Here is a 21,202-nt window from a genome sequence, read left to right on the forward strand (position 1 = left end):
CTTATCGGAAGGGCCTTCTAATTCAGGCTCTATTCCTACTCCAAAATCTAGATTCTCTGAGGCTGACTGCATGGAAATTTAACGTTTAGTTCTGTTCAAGAGAGGATTCTCTGATAGTGTCAGACGCATTGATTCAGACTCGTAAGCCAGTGACTCAACGCATCTACCATAAGGTATGGAGGACTTATCTGCACTGTTTTAAGGAATGCAGTTTTCCATGGCACAAAGTGAGGGTTACTAGAAGTTTATCTTTTTTCCAAGGCTGTTTGGAGAAGGGCCTTTCTGCCAGCTCTCTGAAGGACCAGATATCAGCCCTATCAGTTTTATTGCACAAGCGACTAGCTGATCTTCCGGACGTGCAGTCTTTTTTTTGTTAAGGCTCTGACTAAAATCAGACCTGTATTCAAACCCTGTTCCTCTGCCTTAGAGCCTCAGGGGTCAATTTATCAAGCTCCTGAAGGCTCGCCGGAATCATAAGTTATGAAGCAGCGGTCTAAAGACTGCTGCTCCATAACTTGTCCGCCTGCTCTGAGGCGGCCTATAGAAATCAACCCGATCGAATACGATTGGGTTGATTGAAACCCCCTGCTAACGGCCGATTGGCCTCGAATCTGCAGGGGGCGGTATTGCACCAGCAGTTGACCATTACTGCTGGTGCAATGATAAATGCCGACAGTGTATGCTATCGGCATTTATCGATGTGCAGCGGACATGATACGCTACTTCGTATCATGTCCGCTCGCACAATCATAAATATGCCCATCAATCTTGTTCTTCATGTTCTGCAGCAGGCTTGGTTGGAGCCCATGCATTAGGTTGATAAGTTGTTATCTTGGAAAGTTTTGTTTTTGTTCGCTATTGCCTCAGCTCGCAGGGTGATATTTATGCTTTACAGTGTGATTCCCCCTAACTTGTGTTCCATGCGGATAAGGTGGTTTTACATACAAAGTTCGTTTTTCTTCCTATGGTTGTGTCAGATCGCAACATCAATCAGGAGATTGTGGTTCCTTTCTTTTGTCCAAATCCTCCTCCTCCAAAGGAACGGTTGCTCCACTATCTGGATGTTGTTCGTGCTTTAGAATTCTACCTTCAGGCTACTAAGGAGCCCAGACAATCTTCATCCTTGTTTGTCCTTTATGCAGGTAGGCACAAGGGCCAGAAAGCTACTGCAATTTACTTATCCTTGTGGTTGAGGAGTGTTATCCGCTTGGCCTACGAGACAGCGGGATAGCAGCCTCCTGAGAGAATAACAGCTCATTCCACTAGGGCAGTTGCTTCCGCCTGGGCTTTTAAGGACAAAGCCTCTTATGGATCGGATGTGTAAGGCGGCTACCTGGTCCTCCTTACATACTTTTTCCAAGTTCTATAAATTTGATGTGTTTGCTTCGGCTGAAGCAGCTTTTGGGAGAAAGGTGTTGCAGGCTGTGGTGCCCTCAGTTTAGGGTCCGCATTTCTTTTTTGCCCTCCCGATTTTCATTCAGTGTCCTCTGGACCTTGGGTATTGTTTCCCAACAGTAAGGAATGACGTTGTGGACTCTCCCTGCATTTGGAAAGAAAACAAAATGTATGCTGATATTTCTTCTGTTATGTGTGATCAGTCCACGGGTCATCATTACTTCTGGGATATAACTCCTCCCCAACAGGAAATGCAAGAGGATTCACCCAGCAGAGCTGCATATAGCTCCTCCCCTCTACGTCAGTCCCAGTCATTCTCTTGCACCCAACAACTAGATAGGATGTGTGAGAGGACTATGGTGATTATACTTAGTTTTTATGACTTCAATCAAAAGTTTGTTATTTTACAATAGCACCGGAGCGTGTTATTACTTCTCTGGCAGAGTTTGAGGAAGAATCTGCCAGAGTTTTTTACTATGATTTTAACCGGAGTAGTTAAGATCATATTGCTGTTCTCGGCCATCTGAGGGAGGTAAAAGCTTCAGATCAGGGGACAGCGGGCAGATGAATCTGCATTGAGGTATGTAGCAGTTTTTATTTTCTGAATGGAATTGATGAGAAAATCCTGCCATACCGTTATAATGACATGTATGTATACACTTCAGTATTCTGGGGATGGTATTTCACCGGAACTACTCTGTTAAAAGTCACTAATCCTTTTAATAAGTATTTATCATGTTAAACGTTTTTGCTGGAATGTAGAATCGTTTACATTGCTGAGGTACTGAGTGAATAAATATTTGGGCATTATTTTCCACTTGGCAGTTGTTTGCTTTTAATTGTGACAGTTTCGTTTCTCTTCACTGCTGTGTGTGAGGGGGAGGGGCCGTTTTTGGCGCTCTTTGCTACGCATCAAAAAATTCCAGTCAGTTACTCTTATATTTCCTGCATGATCCGGTTCATCTCTGACAGATCTCAGGGGTCTTCAAACTTCTTTGGAGGGAGGTAGATTCTCTCAGCAGAGCTGTGAGAATTTTATATTGACTGTGAATAAAAACGTTGCTCTGTAATTTTTATGTCAAATTTAACTATTGTTATTTTACTAATGGGAACAAACCTTTGCTAAAAGTTGTGTTGTTTTAAAGTTTGATGCTATAACTGTTTTTCAGTTTATTATTTCAACTGTCATTTAATCGTTTAGTACCTCTTTGAGGCACAGTACGTTTTTGCTAAAAAAGATTATAACCAAGTTGCAAGTTTATTGCTAGTGTGTTAAACATGTCTGACTCAGAGGAAGATATCTGTGTCATTTGTTCCAATGCCAAGGTGGAGCCCAATAGAAATTTATGTACTAACTGTATTGATGCTACTTTAAATAAAAGTCAATCTGTACAATGTGAACAAATTTCACCAAACAGCGAGGGGAGAGTTATGCCGACTAACTCGCCTCACGCGGCAGTACCTGCATCTCCCGCCCGGGAGGTGCGTGATATTATGGCGCCTAGTACATCTGGGCGGCCATTACAGATAACATTACAAGATATGGCTACTGTTATGACTGAAGTTTTGTCTAAATTACCAGAACTAAGAGGCAAGCGTGATCACTCTGGGGTGAGAACAGAGTGCGCTGACAATACTAGGGCCATGTCGGATACTGCGTCACAGCTTGCAGAGCATGAGGACGGAGAGCTTCATTCTGTGGGTGACGGTTCTGATCCAAACAGATTGGATTCAGATATTTCAAATTTTAAATTTAAATTGGAGAACCTCCGTGTATTACTAGGGGAGGTCTTAGCAGCTCTCAATGATTGTAACACCGTTGCAATACCAGAGAAACTGTGTAGGTTGGATAAATACTTTGCGGTACCGGCGAGTACTGACGTTTTTCCCATACCTAAGAGACTAACTGAGATTGTTACTAAGGAGTGGGATAGACCCGGTGTGCCGTTCTCACCCCCTCCAATATTTAGAAAGATGTTTCCAATAGACGCCACCACTCGGGACTTATGGCAAACGGTCCCTAAGGTGGAGGGAGCAGTTTCTACTTTAGCTAAGCGTACCACTATCCCGGTGGAGGATAGCTGTGCTTTTTCAGATCCAATGGATAAAAAATTAGAGGGTTACCTTAAGAAAATGTTTGTTCAACAAGGTTTTATATTGCAACCCCTTGCATGTATCGCGCCGATTACGGCTGCGGCAGCATTTTGGATTGAGTCTCTGGAAGAGAACCTTAGTTCATCTACGCTAGACGACATTACGGACAGGCTTAGAGTCCTTAAACTAGCTAATTCATTCATTTCGGAGGCCGTAGTACATTTAACCAAACTTACGGCTAAGAACTCAGGATTCGCCATACAGGCACGTAGGGCGCTGTGGCTAAAATCCTGGTCAGCTGATGTTACTTCTAAGTCCAAATTACTTAATATACCTTTCAAGGGACAGTCTTAATTTGGGCCCGGTTTGAAAGAAATTATCGCTGACATTACAGGAGGTAAGGGCCACGCCCTACCTCAAGACAAAGCCAAAGCTAAGGCTAGACAGTCTAATTTTCGTCCCTTTCGGAATTTCAAAACAGGAGCAGCATCAACCTCCACTGCACCAAAACAGGAAGGAGCTGTTGCTCGTTACAGGCAAGGCTGGAAGCCTAACCAGTCCTGGAACAAGAGCAAGCAGGCCAGGAAACCTGCTGCTGCCCCAAAGACAGCATGAACCGAAAGCCCCCGATCCGGGACCGGATCTAGTGGGGGGCAGACTTTCTCTCTTCGCCCAGGCCTGGGCAAGAGATGTTCAGGATCCCTGGGCACTAGAGATCATATCTCAGGGATACCTTCTAGACTTCAAATTATCTCCCCCAAGAGGGAGATTTCATTTGTCAAGGTTGTCAACAAACCAGATAAAGAAAGAAGCGTTTCTACGCTGTGTACAAGATCTGTTATTAATGGGAGTGATCCATCCGGTTCCGCGGTCGGAACAAGGACAAGGGTTCTACTCAAACCTGTTTGTGGTTCCCAAAAAAAGAGGGAACTTTCAGGCCAATCTTAGATTTAAAGATTCTAAACAAATTCCTAAGAGTTCCATCGTTCAAAATGGAAACTATTCGGACAATCTTACCCATGATCCAAAAGGGTCAGTACATGACCACAGTGGATTTAAAAGATGCTTACCTTCACATACCGATCCACAAAGATCATCACCGGTATCTAAGGTTTGCCTTCTTAGACAGGCACTACCAGTTTGTAGCTCTTCCATTCGGATTGGCTACGGCTCCAAGAATCTTCACAAAGGTTCTGGGTGCCCTTCTGGTGGTACTAAGACCGCGAGGGATTTCGGTAGCTCCGTACCTAGACGACATTCTAATACAAGCTTCAAGCTTTCAAACTGCCAAGTCTCATACAGAGCTAGTTCTGGCATTTCTAAGGTCGCATGGATGGAAAGTGAACGAAAAGAAGAGTTCTCTTTTTCCTCTCACAAGAGTTCCATTCTTGGGGACTCTTATAGATTCTGTAGAAATGAAGATTTACCTGACAGAAGACAGGTTAACAAAGCTTCAAAGTGCATGCCGTGTCCTTCATTCCACTCAACACCCGTCAGTAGCTCAATGCATGGAGGTGATCGGCTTAATGGTAGCGGCAATGGACATAGTACCTTTTGCACGCCTACACCTCAGACCGCTGCAATTGTGCATGCTAAGTCAGTGGAATGGGGATTACTCAGATTTGTCCCCTACTCTGAATCTGAATCAAGAGACCAGAAATTCTCTTCTATGGTGGCTTTATCGGCCACACCTGTCCAGGGGGATGCCATTCAGCAGGCCAGACTGGACAATTGTAACAACAGACGCCAGCCTACTAGGTTGGGGCGCTGTCTGGAATTCTCTGAAGGCTCAGGGACTTTGGAATCAGGAGGAGAGTCTCCTTCCAATAAACATTCTGGAATTGAGAGCAGTTCTCAATGCCCTTCTGGCTTGGCCCCAATTAACAACTCGGGGGTTCATCAGGTTTCAGTCGGACAACATCACGACTGTAGCTTACATCAACCATCAGGGAGGGACAAGAAGTTCCCTAGCAATGATGGAAGTATCAAAGATAATTCGCTGGGCAGAGTCTCACTCTTGCCATCTGTCAGCAATCCACATCCCGGGAGTGGAGAACTGGGAGGCGGATTTCTTGAGTCGCCAGACTTTTCATCCGGGGGAGTGGGAACTTCATCCGGAGGTCTTTGCCCAAATACTTCGACGTTGGGGCAAACCAGAGATAGATCTCATGGCGTCTCGCCAGAACGCCAAACTTCCTCGCTACGGGTCCAGATCCAGGGATCCGGGAGCGGTTCTGATAGATGCTTTGACAGCACCTTGGAACTTCGGGATGGCTTATGTGTTTCCACCCTTCCCGCTGCTTCCTCGATTGATTGCCAAAATCAAACAGGAGAGAGCATCAGTGATTCTAATAGCGCCTGCATGGCCACGCAGGACTTGGTATGCAGATCTAGTGGACATGTCATCCTGTCCGCCTTGGTCTCTACCTCTAAGACAGGACCTTCTGATACAGGGTCCATTCAAACATCAAAATCTAACTTCTCTGAAGCTGACTGCTTGGAAATTGAACGCTTGATTTTATCAAAACGTGGTTTTTCTGAGTCGGTTATTGATACCCTGATACAGGCTAGGAAGCCTGTTACCAGAAGGATTTACCATAAAATATGGCGTAAATACCTATACTGGTGCGAATCCAAAGGTTACTCCTGGAGTAAGGTTAGGATCGCTAGGATATTGTCTTTTCTACAAGAAGGTTTAGAAAAGGGTTTATCAGCTAGTTCATTAAAGGGACAGATTTCAGCTCTGTCCATCTTGTTACACAGGCGTCTGTCAGAAAATCCAGACGTCCAGGCTTTTTGTCAGGCTTTAGCTAGGATCAAGCCTGTGTTTAAAGCTGTTGCTCCGCCATGGAGTTTAAACTTAGTTCTTAACGTTTTACAGGGTGTTCCGTTTGAACCCCTTCATTCCATTGATATAAAATTATTATCTTGGAAAGTTCTGTTTTTAATGGCTATTTCCTCGGCTCGAAGAGTCTCTGAGTTATCAGCCTTACATTGTGATTCTCCTTATCTGATTTTTCACTCAGACAAGGTAGTTCTGCGTACTAAACCTGGGTTCTTACCTAAGGTAGTCACTAACAGGAACATCAATCAAGAGATTGTTGTTCCATCCTTGTGCCCAAATCCTTCTTCAAAGAAGGAACGTCTTCTACACAATCTGGATGTAGTTCGTGCCCTCAAGTTCTACTTGCAGGCAACTAAAGATTTTCGCCAAACTTCTTCCCTGTTTGTCGTTTATTCTGGACAGAGGAGAGGTCAAAAAGCTTCTGCTACCTCTCTCTCTTTTTGGCTTCGTAGCATAATACGTTTAGCCTATGAGACTGCTGGACAGCAGCCTCCTGAAAGAATTACAGCTCACTCCACTAGAGCTGTGGCTTCCACTTGGGCCTTTAAGAATGAGGCCTCTGTTGAACAGATTTGCAAGGCTGCAACTTGGTCTTCGCTTCATACTTTTTCCAAATTTTACAAATTTGACACTTTTGCTTCTTCGGAGGCTATTTTTGGGAGAAAGGTTCTTCAGGCAGTGGTTCCTTCTGTATAATGAGCCTGCCTATCCCTCCCGTCATCCGTGTACTTTTGCTTTGGTATTGGTATCCCAGAAGTAATGATGACCCGTGGACTGATCACACATAACAGAAGAAAACATAATTTATGCTTACCTGATAAATTCCTTTCTTCTGTTGTGTGATCAGTCCACGGCCCGCCCTGTTTTAAGGCAGGTAAATATCTTTTAAATTATACTCCAGTCACCACTTCACCCTTGGTTACTCCTTTCTCGTTGATTCTTGGTCGAATGACTGGGACTGACGTAGAGGGGAGGAGCTATATGCAGCTCTGCTGGGTGAATCCTCTTGCATTTCCTGTTGGGGAGGAGTTATATCCCAGAAGTAATGATGACCCGTGGACTGATCACACAACAGAAGAAAGGAATTTATCAGGTAAGCATAAATTATGTTTTTTTTAGGCGGCTTCCCTTTGATTTTCTCTTCTGGTACCTCTATACCCTGATGTTTCTCCTGCTTTTCCTTGTTCCCTCGGCTGAATGACTGGGGGGATAGGGGAAATGGGAGGGATATTTATAGCCTTTGGCTGGGCTGTCTTTGCCTCCTACTGGTGGCCAGGTGTTGATATTCCCAACAGTAAGGAATAAAGTCGGGGACTTTCCCTGCCAGGCAAGAAAGGAATTTATCTGGTAAGCATACATTTTGATTTTTAAATTTGATTTTATCGGTTTTGAGATGTATAGTTCTGGGTACTGACCTGACCAGGTCAGACCAGAATGACTGTTATTAACTGAGTGACCATGCAAAGATTACATTGCTATTTATGGACCATATAAGTGGATTTATTTAGCACACAGAGAAAAAAAACTCTCACTTAAAATATGAGATGTAGAAATTAGGATTAGAAGAACAAACTTGAGAATTTAAACTGGTTTTTGTGCATTAACCCCTTAACGACTGAGGACGTGCAGGGTACGTCCTCAGAAAAAAGGCAGTTAATGCCTGAGAACGTACCCTGCACGTCCTCAGTGTGGAAAGCAGCTGGAAGCGATCCTGCTCGCTTCCAGCTGCTTTCCGGTTATTGCAGTGATGCCTCGATATGGAGGCATCCTGCAATAACCTTTTTAAGTCATCCGGTGCAGAGAGAGCCACTCTGTGGCCCTCTCTGCACCGGAGATCGGTTGCTCCCTGTGTTGGTGGGTGGGAGCCGGACCGGGAGGCGGGTGGCGGCCATCGATGGCCCTGTGGATGTGAAGGGGGGCGGGATCGTGGGCGGGGGTGGCTGGGGGCGCGCACGGGCGCGCGCGCGTGCACGGGAGGGTGGGGGCAGGCGCGTGCACGGGGAGGGAGCGGGTGGGAACCGCTACACTGCAGAAAATGGGGAAATAAAAAATATAAAAACAATTAAAATTAAAACAATCAGCAAGGTGGTGGGGGTTTGTCTGTGGGGGGGTGGGGAAGCTACACTACAGAAAAAAACAAAAAAACAAAAAAAAAAAGCACTTTTTATTGTAAACTGGGTACTGGCAGACAGCTGCCAGTACCCAAGATGGCCCCCAATAAGGCAGAGGGGAGGGTTAGAGAGCGGTTTTGGGGGGGATCAGGGAGGTTGGGGGCTAAGGGGGGGATCCTACACAGTAGCATATGTAAATATGCTAAAAAAAAAATTCATTTTTTTTTTAAAACCCTTTTATTTTAGTACTGGCAGACTTTCTGCCAGTACTTAAGATGGCGGGGACAATTGTGGGGTGGGGGAGGGAAGGGAGCTGTTTGGGAGGGATCAGGGGGTGGGATGTGTCAGATGGGAGGCTGATCTCTACACTAAAGCTAAAATTAACCCTGCAAGCTCACTACAAACTCTCTAATTAACCCTTTCACTGCTAGCCATAATACACGTGTGAGGCGCAACAGGATTTAGTGGCCTTCTAATTACCAGAAAGCAACGCCAAAGTCATATATGTCTGCTATTTCTGAACAAAGGGGATCCCAGAGAAGAATTTACAACCATTTATGCCATAATTGCACAAGCTGTTTGTAAATGATTTCAGTGAGAAACCTAAAGTTTGTGAAAAAATTTGTGAAAAAGTGAACAATTTTTTGTATTTGATCGCATTTGGCGGTGAAATGGTGGTATGAAATATACCAAAACGTGCCTAGATCAATACTTGGGGTTGTCTACTACACTACACTAAAGCTAAAATTAACCCTACAAGCTCCCTAAAAGCTCCCTAATTAACCCCTTAACTGCTGGGCATGATACACTTGTGGTGCGCAGTGGCATTTAGCGGCCTTCTAATTACCAAAAAGCAACGCCAAAGCCATATATGTGTGCTATTTCTGAACAAAGGGGATCCCAGAGAAGAATTTACAACCATTTATGCCATAATTGCACAAGCTGTTTGTAAATGATTTCAGTGAGAAACCTAAAGTTTGTGAAAAAATTTGTGAAAAAGTGAACAATTTTTTGTATTTGATCGCATTTGGCGGTGAAATGGTGGTATGAAATATACCAAAATTGGCCTAGATCAATACTTTGGGATGTCTACTAAAAAAAAATATATTCATGTCAAGGGATATTCAGGGATTCCTGAAAGATATCAGTGTTCTAATGTAACTAGCGCTAATTTTGGAAAAAAATGGTTTGGAAATAGCAAAGTGCTACTTGTATTTATGGCCCTATAACTTGCAAAAAAAGCAAAGAACATGTAAACATTGGGTATTTCTAAACTCAGGACAAAATTTAGAAACTATTTAACATGGGTGTTTTTTGGTGGTTTTAGATATGTAACAGATTTTGGGGGTCAAAGTTAGAAAAAGTGTGTTTTTTTCAATTTTTCCTCATATTTTATCATTTTTTTATAGTAAATTATAAGATATGATGAAAATAATGGTATCTTTAGAAAGTCCATTTAATGGCGAGAAAAACGGTATATAATATGTGTGGGTACAGTAAATGAGTAAGAAGAAAATTACAGCTAAACACAAACACCGCAAAAATGTAAAAATAGCCTTGGTCCCAAACGGACAGAAAATGGAAAAGTGCTCTGGTCACTAAGGGGTTAAAGCACATTGAAAATAATTAACAATTCTTTATGCTGTGTTCCTTTTCATGATTGCATTTTCTAGAAAATAATTGATATTCTAAACCATATAATATTATTAAAAAAAGTTAATATTTTGTTTGTTCCTTAAAGGGACATGAAACCCCAATTTTTTCTTTCTTGATTTAGAAAGAGCATGCCATTTTTGAACAACTTTCTAATTTACTTGTATTATCTAATTTGCTTTATGCTCTTGATATCCGTTGCTAAAAAGCATATCTAGATAGGCTCAGTAGCTGCTGATTGGTGGCTGCAAAGAGATGCCTCGTGATTGGCTAATCCATGTGCATTGCTATTCCTTCAACAAAGGATATCTAAAGAATGATGCAAATTAGATAATAGAAGTAAATTTTAATGTTGTTTAAAATTGTATTCTCTACCTGAGTCATGATAGAAAATGTTTGTGTTTAGTGTCCTTTTAATGTTTTAGAACCTGATGTATCTATTAGTTGCTAGAGACAAGCAAGGGCACTGCATTGTTTTTCATTTTATGATTACAGGATATCCTTGTGCAAGTTCTTCAAATCCTGTTGAAGTCAAAGTTATTGGTAAGTGTCCCTTCTATTCATGAGGTACCAAGTTTTAGATAGCATATGAAACAAAACAAAAGTTCTATTAATTATTGTCCATATCAAGAGTCCAGCCAATAGATGAATATTGATTAAAAAAAAATACTGTAGTTTATAGAAACAGATACAAAAATATTCCCTACAATGTGGCTGCTACTTTACTTTTCTCTAAAGATTCACGTTTAGTATTTGATGGAGCAAAATTTGTATTGAAACTAGCAGGAAATGTAGGTTTGAAACTACATTATTCTTACTTTATAGGCTGAAAGTTACTATTACTACTACTTTTTTAAATGCCATCTTAAATGCATCAAAGAAAACAGTTGCCACCAACTCCTAGTAACAGTCAGTTCACCATTGGTTCTGCTTCTTGTTTGATGGAAAGGAAGGGTATTTGGGTCTTACGGTATTCTGTCTTATTTTCACATTGCTGGACTTTCTTGAGGCTGCATTTATGGGCTACATGATGGCTGCTTATTGGTATATTACTGTTATTATTCACATGTATTTTTATCTGGATAAATTAATTTGTTTTTTGTGACTGCTTTCTCTTGTTAAGTGTATCCAGTCCACGGATCATCCATTACTTATGGGATATTCTCCTTCCCAACAGGAAGTTGCAAGAGGATCACCCACAGCAGAGCTGCTATATAGCTCCTCCCCTAACTGCCATATCCAGTCATTCTCTTGCAACCCTCAACAAAGATGGAGGTCGTAAGAGGAGAGTGGTGTTTTATACTTAGTTTATTTCTTCAATCAAAAGTTTGTTATTTTTAAATGGTACCGGAGTGTGCTGTTTCTCAGGCAGTTTTTAGAAGAAGAATCTGCCTGCATTTTCTATAATCTTAGCAGAAGTAACTAAGATCCATGGCTGTTCTCACATATTCTGAGGAGTGAGGTAACTTCAGAGAAGGAATGGCGTGCAGGTTTTCCTGCAATAAGGTATGTGCAGTTAATATTTTTCTAGGGATGGAATTTGCTAGAAAATGCTGCTTATACCGGATTAATGTAAGTAAAGCCTTAAATGCAGTGATAGCTACTGGTATCAGGCTTATTAATAGAGATGCATACTCTTATAAAAATGTAATATAAAACGTTTGCTGGCATGTTAATCGTTTTTATATATGTTTGGTGACAAAACTTATTGGGGCCTAGTTTTTTTCCACATGGCTGGTTTGATTTCTGCCTAGAGACAGTTTCCTGAAGCTTTCCACTGTTGCAATATGAGTGGGAAGGACCTATTTTAGTGCTTTTCTGTGCAGCTAAAAATACTGACAGACATTCAGCTTCCCTCTGCATGATACAGGACATCTCTGAAGGGCTCAAAAGGCTTCAAAGTCGTGTTTGAGGAGGGTAACAATTACAGTAGACTGTGGCAGTTGTTGTGACTGTGTTTAAAAAACGTTTCTTTCATGTAATTAGCAAGAGTCCATGAGCTAGTGACGTATGGGATATACATTCCTACCAGGAGGGGCAAAGTTTCCCAAACCTCAAAATGCCTACAAATACACCCCTCACCACACCCACAAATCAGTTTTACAAACTTTGCCTCCTATGGAGGTGGTGAAGTAAGTTTGTGCTAGATTCTACGTTGATATGCGCTCCGCAGCAGGTTGGAGCCCGGTTTTCCTCTCAGCGTGCAGTGAATGTCAGAGGGATGTGAGGAGAGTATTGCCTATTTCTCCAACATAGGTGTGTCCGGTCCACGGCGTCATCCTTACTTGTGGGATATTCTCTTCCCCAACAGGAAATGGCAAAGAGCCCAGCAAAGCTGGTCACATGATCCCTCCTAGGCTCCGCCTTCCCCAGTCATTCTCTTTGCCGTTGTACAGGCAACATCTCCACGGAGATGGCTTAGAGTTTTTTAGTGTTTAACTGTAGTTTTTATTATTCAATCAAGAGTTTGTTATTTTAAAATAGTGCTGGTATGTACTATTTACTCAGAAACAGAAAAGAGATGAAGATTTCTGTTTGTATGAGGAAAATGATTTTAGCACCGTAACTAAAATCCATGGCTGTTCCACACAGGACTGTTGAGTGCAATTAACTTCAGTTGGGGGAACAGTGTGCAGTCTCTTACTGCTTGAGGTATGACACATTCTAACAAGACGATGTAATGCTGGAAGCTGTCATTTTCCCTATGGGATCCGGTAAGCCATGTTTATTAAGATAGTAAATAAGGGCTTCACAAGGGCTTATTAAGACTGTAGACTTTTTCTGGGCTAAATCGATTCATTATTAACACATATTTAGCCTTGAGGAATCATTTATTCTGGGTATTTTGATATGATTATATCGGCAGGCACTGTTTTTGACACCTTATTCTTTAGGGGCTTTCCCTAATCATAGTCAGAGCCTCATTTTCGCGCCGGTATGGCGCACTTGTTTTTGAGGACAGCATGGCATGCAGCTGCATGTGTGTGGAGCTCTGATACATAGAAAAGTCTTTCTGAAGGCATCATTTGGTATCGTATTCCCCTTTGGGCTTGGTTGGGTCTCAGCAAAGCAGATTCCAGGGACTGTAAAGGGGTTAAATATAAAAACGGCTCCGGTTCCGTTATTTTAAGGGTTAAAGCTTCCAAATTTGGTGTGCAATACTTTTTAGGCTTTAAGACACTGTGGTGAAATTTTGGTGAATTTTGAACAATTCCTTCATACTTTTTCGCAATTGCAGTAATAAAGTGTGTTTAGTTTAAAATTTAAAGTGACAGTAACGGTTTTATTTTAAAACGTTTTTTGTGCTTTGTTATCAAGTTTATGCCTGTTTAACATGTCTGAACTACCAGATAGATTGTGTTCTGACTGTGGGGAAACCAAGGTTCCTTCTCATTTAACTATATGTATTTTATGTCATAAAAAAATTTAGTAAAAATGATGCCCAAGATGATTCCTCAAGTGAGGGGAGTAAGCATGGTACTGCATCATCCCCTCCTTCGTCTACACCAGTCTTGCCCATACAGGAGGCCCCTAGTACATCTAGTGCGCCAATACTCCTTACTATGCAACATTTAACGGCTGTAATGGATAATTCTATCAAAAACATTTTAGCCAATATGCCCACTTATCAGTGAAAGCGCGACTGCTCTGTTTTAGAAAATTCTGTAGAGCATGAGAACGCTGATGATATGGTTTCTGAAGGGCCCCTACACCAGTCTGAGGGGGCCAGGGAGGTTTTGTCTGAGGGAGAAATTTCAGATTCAGGAAACATTTCTCAACAAGCTGAACCTGATGTGATTACTTTTAAATTTAAGTTGGAACATCTCCGCGCTCTGCTTAAGGAGGTGTTATCCAATTTGGATGATTGTGATTATCTGGTCATTCCAGAACCACTATGTAAAATGGAAAAGTTCTTAGAGGCCCCGGGGCCCCCCGAAGCTTTTCCTATATCCAAGCGGGTGGCGTACATTGTTAGTAAAGAATGGGACAGGCCCGGTATACCTTTAGTACCTCCCCCCATATTTATAAAATTGTTTTCCTATAGTCGACCCCAGAAAGGACTGATGGCAGACAGTCCCCAAGGTCGAGGGGGCGGTTTCTACTCTACACAAGCGCGCCACTATACCCATAGAAGATAGTTGTGCTTTCCAAGATCCTATGGATAAAAAATTAGAAGGTCTGCTAAAGATGTTTGTTCAGCAAGGTTCCCTTCTACAACCAATTGCATGCATTGTCCCTGTCACTGCAGCCGCGTGTTTCTAGTTTGATGAGCTAGGAAAGGCGATTATTAGTAATTCTTCTTCTTATGAGGAGATTATGGACAGAATTCGTGCTCTTAAATTGGCTAATTCTTTCACCCTAGACGCCACCTTGCAATTGGCTAGGTTAGCGGCGAAAAAATTCTGGGTTTGCTATTGTGGCGCAGAGCGCTTTGGTTAAAATCTTGGGCAGCGGATGCGTCTTCCAAGAACAAATTGCTTGACATTCCTTTCAAGGGGAAAACACTCTTTGGCCCTGACTTGAAAGAGATTATCTCTGATATCACTGGGGGCAAGGGCCACGCCCTTCCTCAGGATAGGTCTTTTCAAGACCAAAAATAAACCTAAGTTTCGTCCCTTTCGCAGAAACGGATCAGCCCCAAGGGCTACGTCCTCTAAGCAGGAAGGTAATACTTCTCAAGCCAATCCAGCCTGGAGACCTATGCAAGGCTGGAGCAAAGGAAAGCAGGCCAGGAAACCTGCCACTGCTACCAAGACAGCATGAAATGCGGGCCCCCGATCCGGGACCGGATCTGGTGGGGGGCAGACTCTCTCTCTTCGCTCAGGCTTGGGAAAGAGATGTTCTGGATCCTTGGGCGCTAGAAATAGTCTCCCAAGGTTATTCTCTGGAGTTCAAGGGGCTTCCTCCAAGGGGGAGGTTCCACAGGTCTCAGTTGTCTTCAGACCACATAAGAAGACAGGCATTCTTACATTGGGTAGAAGACCTGCTAAAAATGGGAGTGATTCATCCTGTTCCATTAGGAGAACAAGGGATGGGGTTCTACTCCAATCTGTTCATAGTTCCCAAAAAAGAGGGAACGTTCAGACCAATCTTAGATCTCAAGATCTTGAACAAGTTTCTCAAGGTTCCATCGTTCAAGATGGAAACCATTCGAACACTTCTTCCTTCCATCCAGGAAGGTCAATTCATGACCAAGGTGGATTTCAAGGATGCGTATCTACATATTCCTATCCACAAGGAACATCATCGGTTCCTAAGGTTTGCATTCCTGGACAAGCATTTCCAGTTCGTGGCATTTTCTTTCGGATTAGCCACTGCTCCTAGGATTTTCTCATAGGTACTAGGGTCCCTTCTGGCGGTGCTAAGACCAAGGGGCATTGCTGTAGTACCTTACTTGGACGACATTCTGATTCGAGCGTCGTCCCTTCCTCAAGTAAAGGCTCACACGGACATTGTCCTGGCCTTTCTCAGATCTCACGGATGGAAAGTGAACGTGGAAAAGAGTTCTCTATCTCCGTCAACGAGGGTTCCCTTCTTGGGAACTATATTAGACTCCTTAGAAATGAGGATTTTTCTGACAGAAGCCAGAAAAACAAAACTTCTAGACTCTTGTCGGATACTTCATTCCGTTCCTCTTCCTTCCATAGCGCAGTGCATGGAAGTGATAGGTTTGATGGTAGCGGCAATGGACATAGTTCCTTTTGTGCGCATTCATCTAAGACCATTACAACTGTTCATGCTCAGTCAGTGGAATGGGGACTATTCAGACTTGTCTCCGAAGATACAAGTAAATCAGAGGACCAGAGACTCATTCCGTTGGTGGCTGTCCCTGGACAACCTGTCACAAGGGATGACCTTCCGCAGACCAGAGTGGGTCATTGTCACGACCGACGCCAGTCTGATGGGCTGGGGCGCGGTCTGGGGATCCCTGAAAGCTCAGGGTCTTTGGTCTCGGGTAGAATCTCTTCTACCGATAAATATTCTGGAACTGAGAGCGATATTCAATGCTCTCAAAGCTTGGCCTCAGCTAGAGAGGGCCAAGTTCATACATCAACCATCAGGGGGGAACAAGGAGTTCCCTAGCGATGGAAGAAGTGACCAAAATCATTCTATGGGCGGAGTCTTACTCCTGCCACCTGTCTGCTATCCACATCCCAGGAGTGGAAAATTGGGAAGCGGATTTTCTGAGTCGTCAGACATTGCATCCGGGGGAGTGGGAACTCCATCCGGAAATCTTTGCCCAAGTCACTCAACCGTGGGGCATTCCAGACATGGATCTGATGGCCTCTCGTCAGAACTTCAGAGTTCCTTACTACGGGTACAGATCCAGGGATCCCAAGGCGGCTCTAGTGGATGCACTAGTAGCACCTTGGACCTTCAAACTAGCTTATGTGTTCCCGCCGTTTCCTCTCATCCCCAGGCTGGTAGCCAGGATCCATCAGGAGAGGGCGTCGGTGATTTTGATAGCTCCTGCGTGGCCACGCAGGACTTGGTATGCAGATCTGGTGAATATGTCATCGGCTCCACCATGGAAGCTACCTTTGAGAGACCTTCTTGTTCTAGGTCCGTTCGACCCACTCCAGCTGACTGCTTGGAGATTGAACGCTTGATCTTATCAAAGCGAGGGTTCTCAGATTCTGTTATTAATACTCTTGTTCAGGCCTGAAAGCCTGTAACCAGAAAAATTACCACATAATTTGGTATATCTGTTGGTGTGAATCTGCAGGATTCCCTTGGGACAAGGTTAAGATTCCTAAGAGTCTATCCTTCCTTCGAGAAGGATTGGAAAAAGGATTATCTGCAAGTTCCTTGATGGGACAGATTTCTGCCTTGTCTGTGTTACTTCACAAAAAGCTGGCAGCTGTGCCAGATGTTCTAGCCTTTGTTCAGGCTCTGGTTAGAATCAAGCCTGTTTACAAAATTTTGACTCCTCCTTGGAGTCTCAACCTAGTTCTTTCAGTTCTTCAGGGGGTTCCGTTTGAACCCTTACATTCCGTTGATATTAAGTTATTATCTTGGAAAGTTTTGTTTTTGGTTGCAATTTCTTCTGCTAGAAGAGTTTCAGAATTATCTGCTCTGCAGTGTTCTTCTCCTTATCTGGTGTTCCATGCAGATAAGGTGGTTTTGCGTACTAAACCTGGTTTTCTTCCAAAAGTTGTTTCTAACAAAAACATTAACCAGGAGATAGTTGTGCCTTCTTTGTGTCCTAATCCAGTTTCAAAGAAGGAACGTTTGTTGCACAACTTGGATGTAGTTCGTGCTCTCAAATTTTACTTAGCAGCTACTAAGGATTTCAGACAAACTTTGTCTTTGTTTGTTGTTTATTCTGGTAAACGGAGAGGTCAAAAAGCAACTTCTACCTCTCTCTCCTTCTGGATTAAAAGCATTATCCGATTGGCTTATGAGACTGCCGGACGGCAGCCTCCTGAAAGAATCACAGCTCACTCCACTAGGGCTGTGGCTTCCACATGGGCCTTCAAGAACGAGGCTTCTGTTGATCAGATATGTAAGGCAGCGACTTGGTTTTCACTGCACACTTTTACCAAATTTTACAAATTTGATACTTTTGCTTCTTCTGAGGCTATTTTTGGGAGAAAGGTTTTGCAAGCCGTGGTGCCTTCCATTTAGGTGACCTGATTTGCTCCCTCCCTTCATCCGTGTCCTAAAGCTTTGGTATTGGTTCCCACAAGTAAGGATGACGCCGTGGACCGGACACACCTATGTTGGAGAAAACAGAATTTATGTTTACCTGATAAATTACTTTCTCCAACGGTGTGTCCGGTCCACGGCCCGCCCTGGTTTTTTTAATCAGGTCTGATAATTTATTTTCTTTAACTACAGTCACCACGGTAACATATGGTTTCTCCTATGCAAATATTCCTCCTTAACGTCGGTCGAATGACTGGGGTAGGCGGAGCCTAGGAGGGATCATGTGACCAGCTTTGCTGGGCTCTTTGCCATTTCCTGTTGGGGAAGAGAATATCCCACAAGTAAGGATGACGCCGTGGACCGGACACACCGTTGGAGAAAGTAATTTATCAGGTAAACATAAATTCTGTTTTGAATTCAATGATCTCCTTCTACGGGGTCTATTTCATAGGTTCTCTGTTATCGGTCGTAGAGATTCATCTCTTACCTCCCTTTTCAAATCGACGATATACTCTTATATATATATATATACCATTACCTCTGCTGATTTTCGTTTCAGTACTGGTTTGGCTTTCTACAACATGTAGATGAGTGTCCTGGGGTAAGTAAGTCTTATTTTCTGTGACACTCTAAGCTATGGTTGGGCACTTTTTTATAAAGTTCTAAATATATGTATTCAAACATTTATTTGCCTTGACTCAGGATGTTCAACATTCCTTATTTTCAGACAGTCAGTTTCATATTTGGGATAATGCATTTGAATAAAACAATTTTTTTCTTACCTTAAAATTTGACTTTTCCCTGTGGGCTGTTAGGCTCGCGGGGGCTGAAAATGCTTCATTTTATTGCGTCATTCTTGGCGCGGACTTTTTTGGCGCAAAATTTTTTTTCTGTTTCCGGCGTCATACGTGTCGCCGGAAGTTGCGTCATTTTTTACTTTCTTTTGCGCCAAAGATGTCGGCGTTCCGGATGTGGCGTCATTTTTGGCGCCAAAAGCATTTAGGCGCCAAATAATGTGGGCGTCTTATTTGGCGCTAAAAAAAATATGGGCGTCACTTTTGTCTCCACATTATTTAAGTCTCATTTTTTATTGCTTCTGGTTGCTAGAAGCTTGTTCACTGGCATTTTTTCCCATTCCTGAAACTGTAATTTAAGGAATTTGATCAATTTTGCTTTATATGTTGTTTTTTCTATTACATATTGCAAGATGTCCATGTTGAAGCTGAGTCAGAAGATACTTCTGGAAAATCGCTGCCTGGTGCAGGAGCTACCAAAGCTAAGTGTATCTGCTGTAAACTTTTGGTAGCTGTTCCTCCAGCTGTTGTTTGTATTGAATGTCATGACAAACTTGTTAATGCAGATATTTCCTTTAGTAAAGTTACATTACCTGTTGCTGTTCCATCAACACCTAATACTCAGAGTATTCCTGATAACATAAGAGATTTTGTTTCTAAATCCATTAAGAAGGCTATGTCTGTTATTCCTCCTTCTAGTAAACGTAAAAAGTCTTTTAAAACTTCTCATTTTTCAGATGAATTTTTAAATGAACATCATCATTCTGATTCTGATAATGGTTCTTCTGGTTCAGAGGATTCTGTCTCAGAGGTTGATGCTGATAAATCTTCATATTTATTTAAAATGGAATTTATTCGTTCTTTACTTAAAGAAGTCCTAATTGCATTAGAAATTGAGGATTCTGGTCCTCTTGATACTAAATCTAAACGTTTTGATAAGGTTTTTAAATCTCCTGTAGTTATTCTAGAAGTTTTTCCTGTTCCTGGTGCTATTTCTGAAGTAATTTCCAGGGAATAGAATAATTTGGGTAATTCATTTACTCTTTCTAAACGTTTTAAGCAATTATATCCTGTGCCATCTGACAGATTAGAGTTTTGGGACAAAATCCCTAAGGTTGATGGGGCTGTCTCTACTCTTGCTAAGCGTACTACCATTCCTACGGCAGATGGTGCTTCCTTTAAGGATCCTTTAGATAGGAAAATTGAATCCTTTCTAAGAAAAGCTTACTTGTGTTCAGGTAATCTTCTTAGACCTGCTATATCTTTGGCGGATGTTGCTGCAGCTTCAACTTTTTGGTTGGAAGCTTTAGCGCAACAAGTAACAGATCATAATTCTCATAGCATTATTATTATTCTTCAACATTATAATAATTTTATTTGTGATGCCATCTTTGATATCATTAGAGTTGATGTCAGGTATATGTCTCTAGCTATTTTAGCTAGAAGAGCTTTATGGCTTAAAACTTGGAATGCTGATATGTCTTCAAAGTCTACTCTGCTTTCCCTTTCTTTCCAGGGTAATAAATTATTTGGTTCTCAGTTGGATTCTATTATCTCAACTGTTACTGGAGGGAAAGGAACTTTTTTACCACGGGATAAAAAATCTAAAGGTAAATTTAGGTCTAATAATCGTTTTCGTTCCTTTCGTCACAACAAGGAACAAAAGCCTGATCCTTCATCCTCAGGAGCGGTATCAGTTTGGAAACCATCTCCAGTCTGGAATAAATCCAAGCCTTTTAGAAAATCAAAGCCAGCTCCTAAGTCCACATGAAGGTGCGGCCCTCATTCCAGCTCAGCTGGTAGGGGGCAGATTACGTTTTTTCAAAGAAATTTGGATCAATTCCGTTCACAATCTTTGGATTCAGAATATTGTTTCAGAAGGGTACAGAATTGGCTTCAAGATAAGGCCTCCTGCAAAGAGATTTTTTCTTTCCCGTGTCCCAGTAAATCCAGCGAAGGCTCAAGCATTTCTGAAATGTGTTTCAGATCTAGAGTTGGCTGGAGTAATTATGCCAGTTCCAGTTCTGGAATAGGGGCTGGGGTTTTATTCAAATCTCTTCATTGTACCAAAGAAGGAGAATTCCTTCAGACCAGTTCTGGATCTAAAAATATTGAATCGTTATGTAAGGATACCAACATTCAAAATGGTAACTGTAAGGACTATCCTGCCTTTTGTTCAGCAAGGGCATTATATGTCTACAATAGATTTACAGGATGCATATCTGCATATTCCGATTCATCCAGATCATTATCAGTTCCTGAGATTCTCTTTTCTGGACAAGCATTACCAGTTTGTGGCTCTGCCGTTTGGCCTAGCAACAGCTCCAAGAATTTTTACAAAGGTTCTCGGTGCCCTTCTGTCTGTAATCAGAGAACAGGGTATTGTGGTATTTCCTTATTTGGACGATATCTTGGTACTTGCTCAGTCTTCACATTTAGCAGAATCTCATACGAATCGACTTGTGTTGTTTCTTCAAGATCGTGGTTGGAGGATCAATTTACTAAAAAGTTCATTGATTCCTCAGACAAGGGTAACCTTTTTGGGTTTCCAGATAGATTCAGTGTCCATGACTGTATCTTTGACAGACAAGAGACGTCTAAAATTGATATCAGCTTGTCGAAACCTTCAGTCACAATCATTCCCTTCGGTAGCCTTATGC

At 42.3% G+C, this 21,202-nt stretch overlaps 1 protein-coding gene across 1 annotated transcript in view; it reads left to right on the forward strand.

Moving 5' to 3' along the window:
- CUL1 (cullin 1) overlaps window positions 1-21,202 on the forward strand; it is a 275,965-nt gene that overhangs the window by 211,765 nt on the left and 42,998 nt on the right. The window contains exon 18 of the mRNA XM_053715813.1: window positions 10,594-10,641. Coding sequence (XP_053571788.1) covers window positions 10,594-10,641 — 48 coding nt within the window. The remainder of the gene's footprint in view (window positions 1-10,593; window positions 10,642-21,202) is intronic.

This window comes from Bombina bombina, chromosome 5 (assembly GCF_027579735.1).
Source record: "Bombina bombina isolate aBomBom1 chromosome 5, aBomBom1.pri, whole genome shotgun sequence".
NCBI classification, from domain to species: domain Eukaryota; kingdom Metazoa; phylum Chordata; class Amphibia; order Anura; family Bombinatoridae; genus Bombina; species Bombina bombina.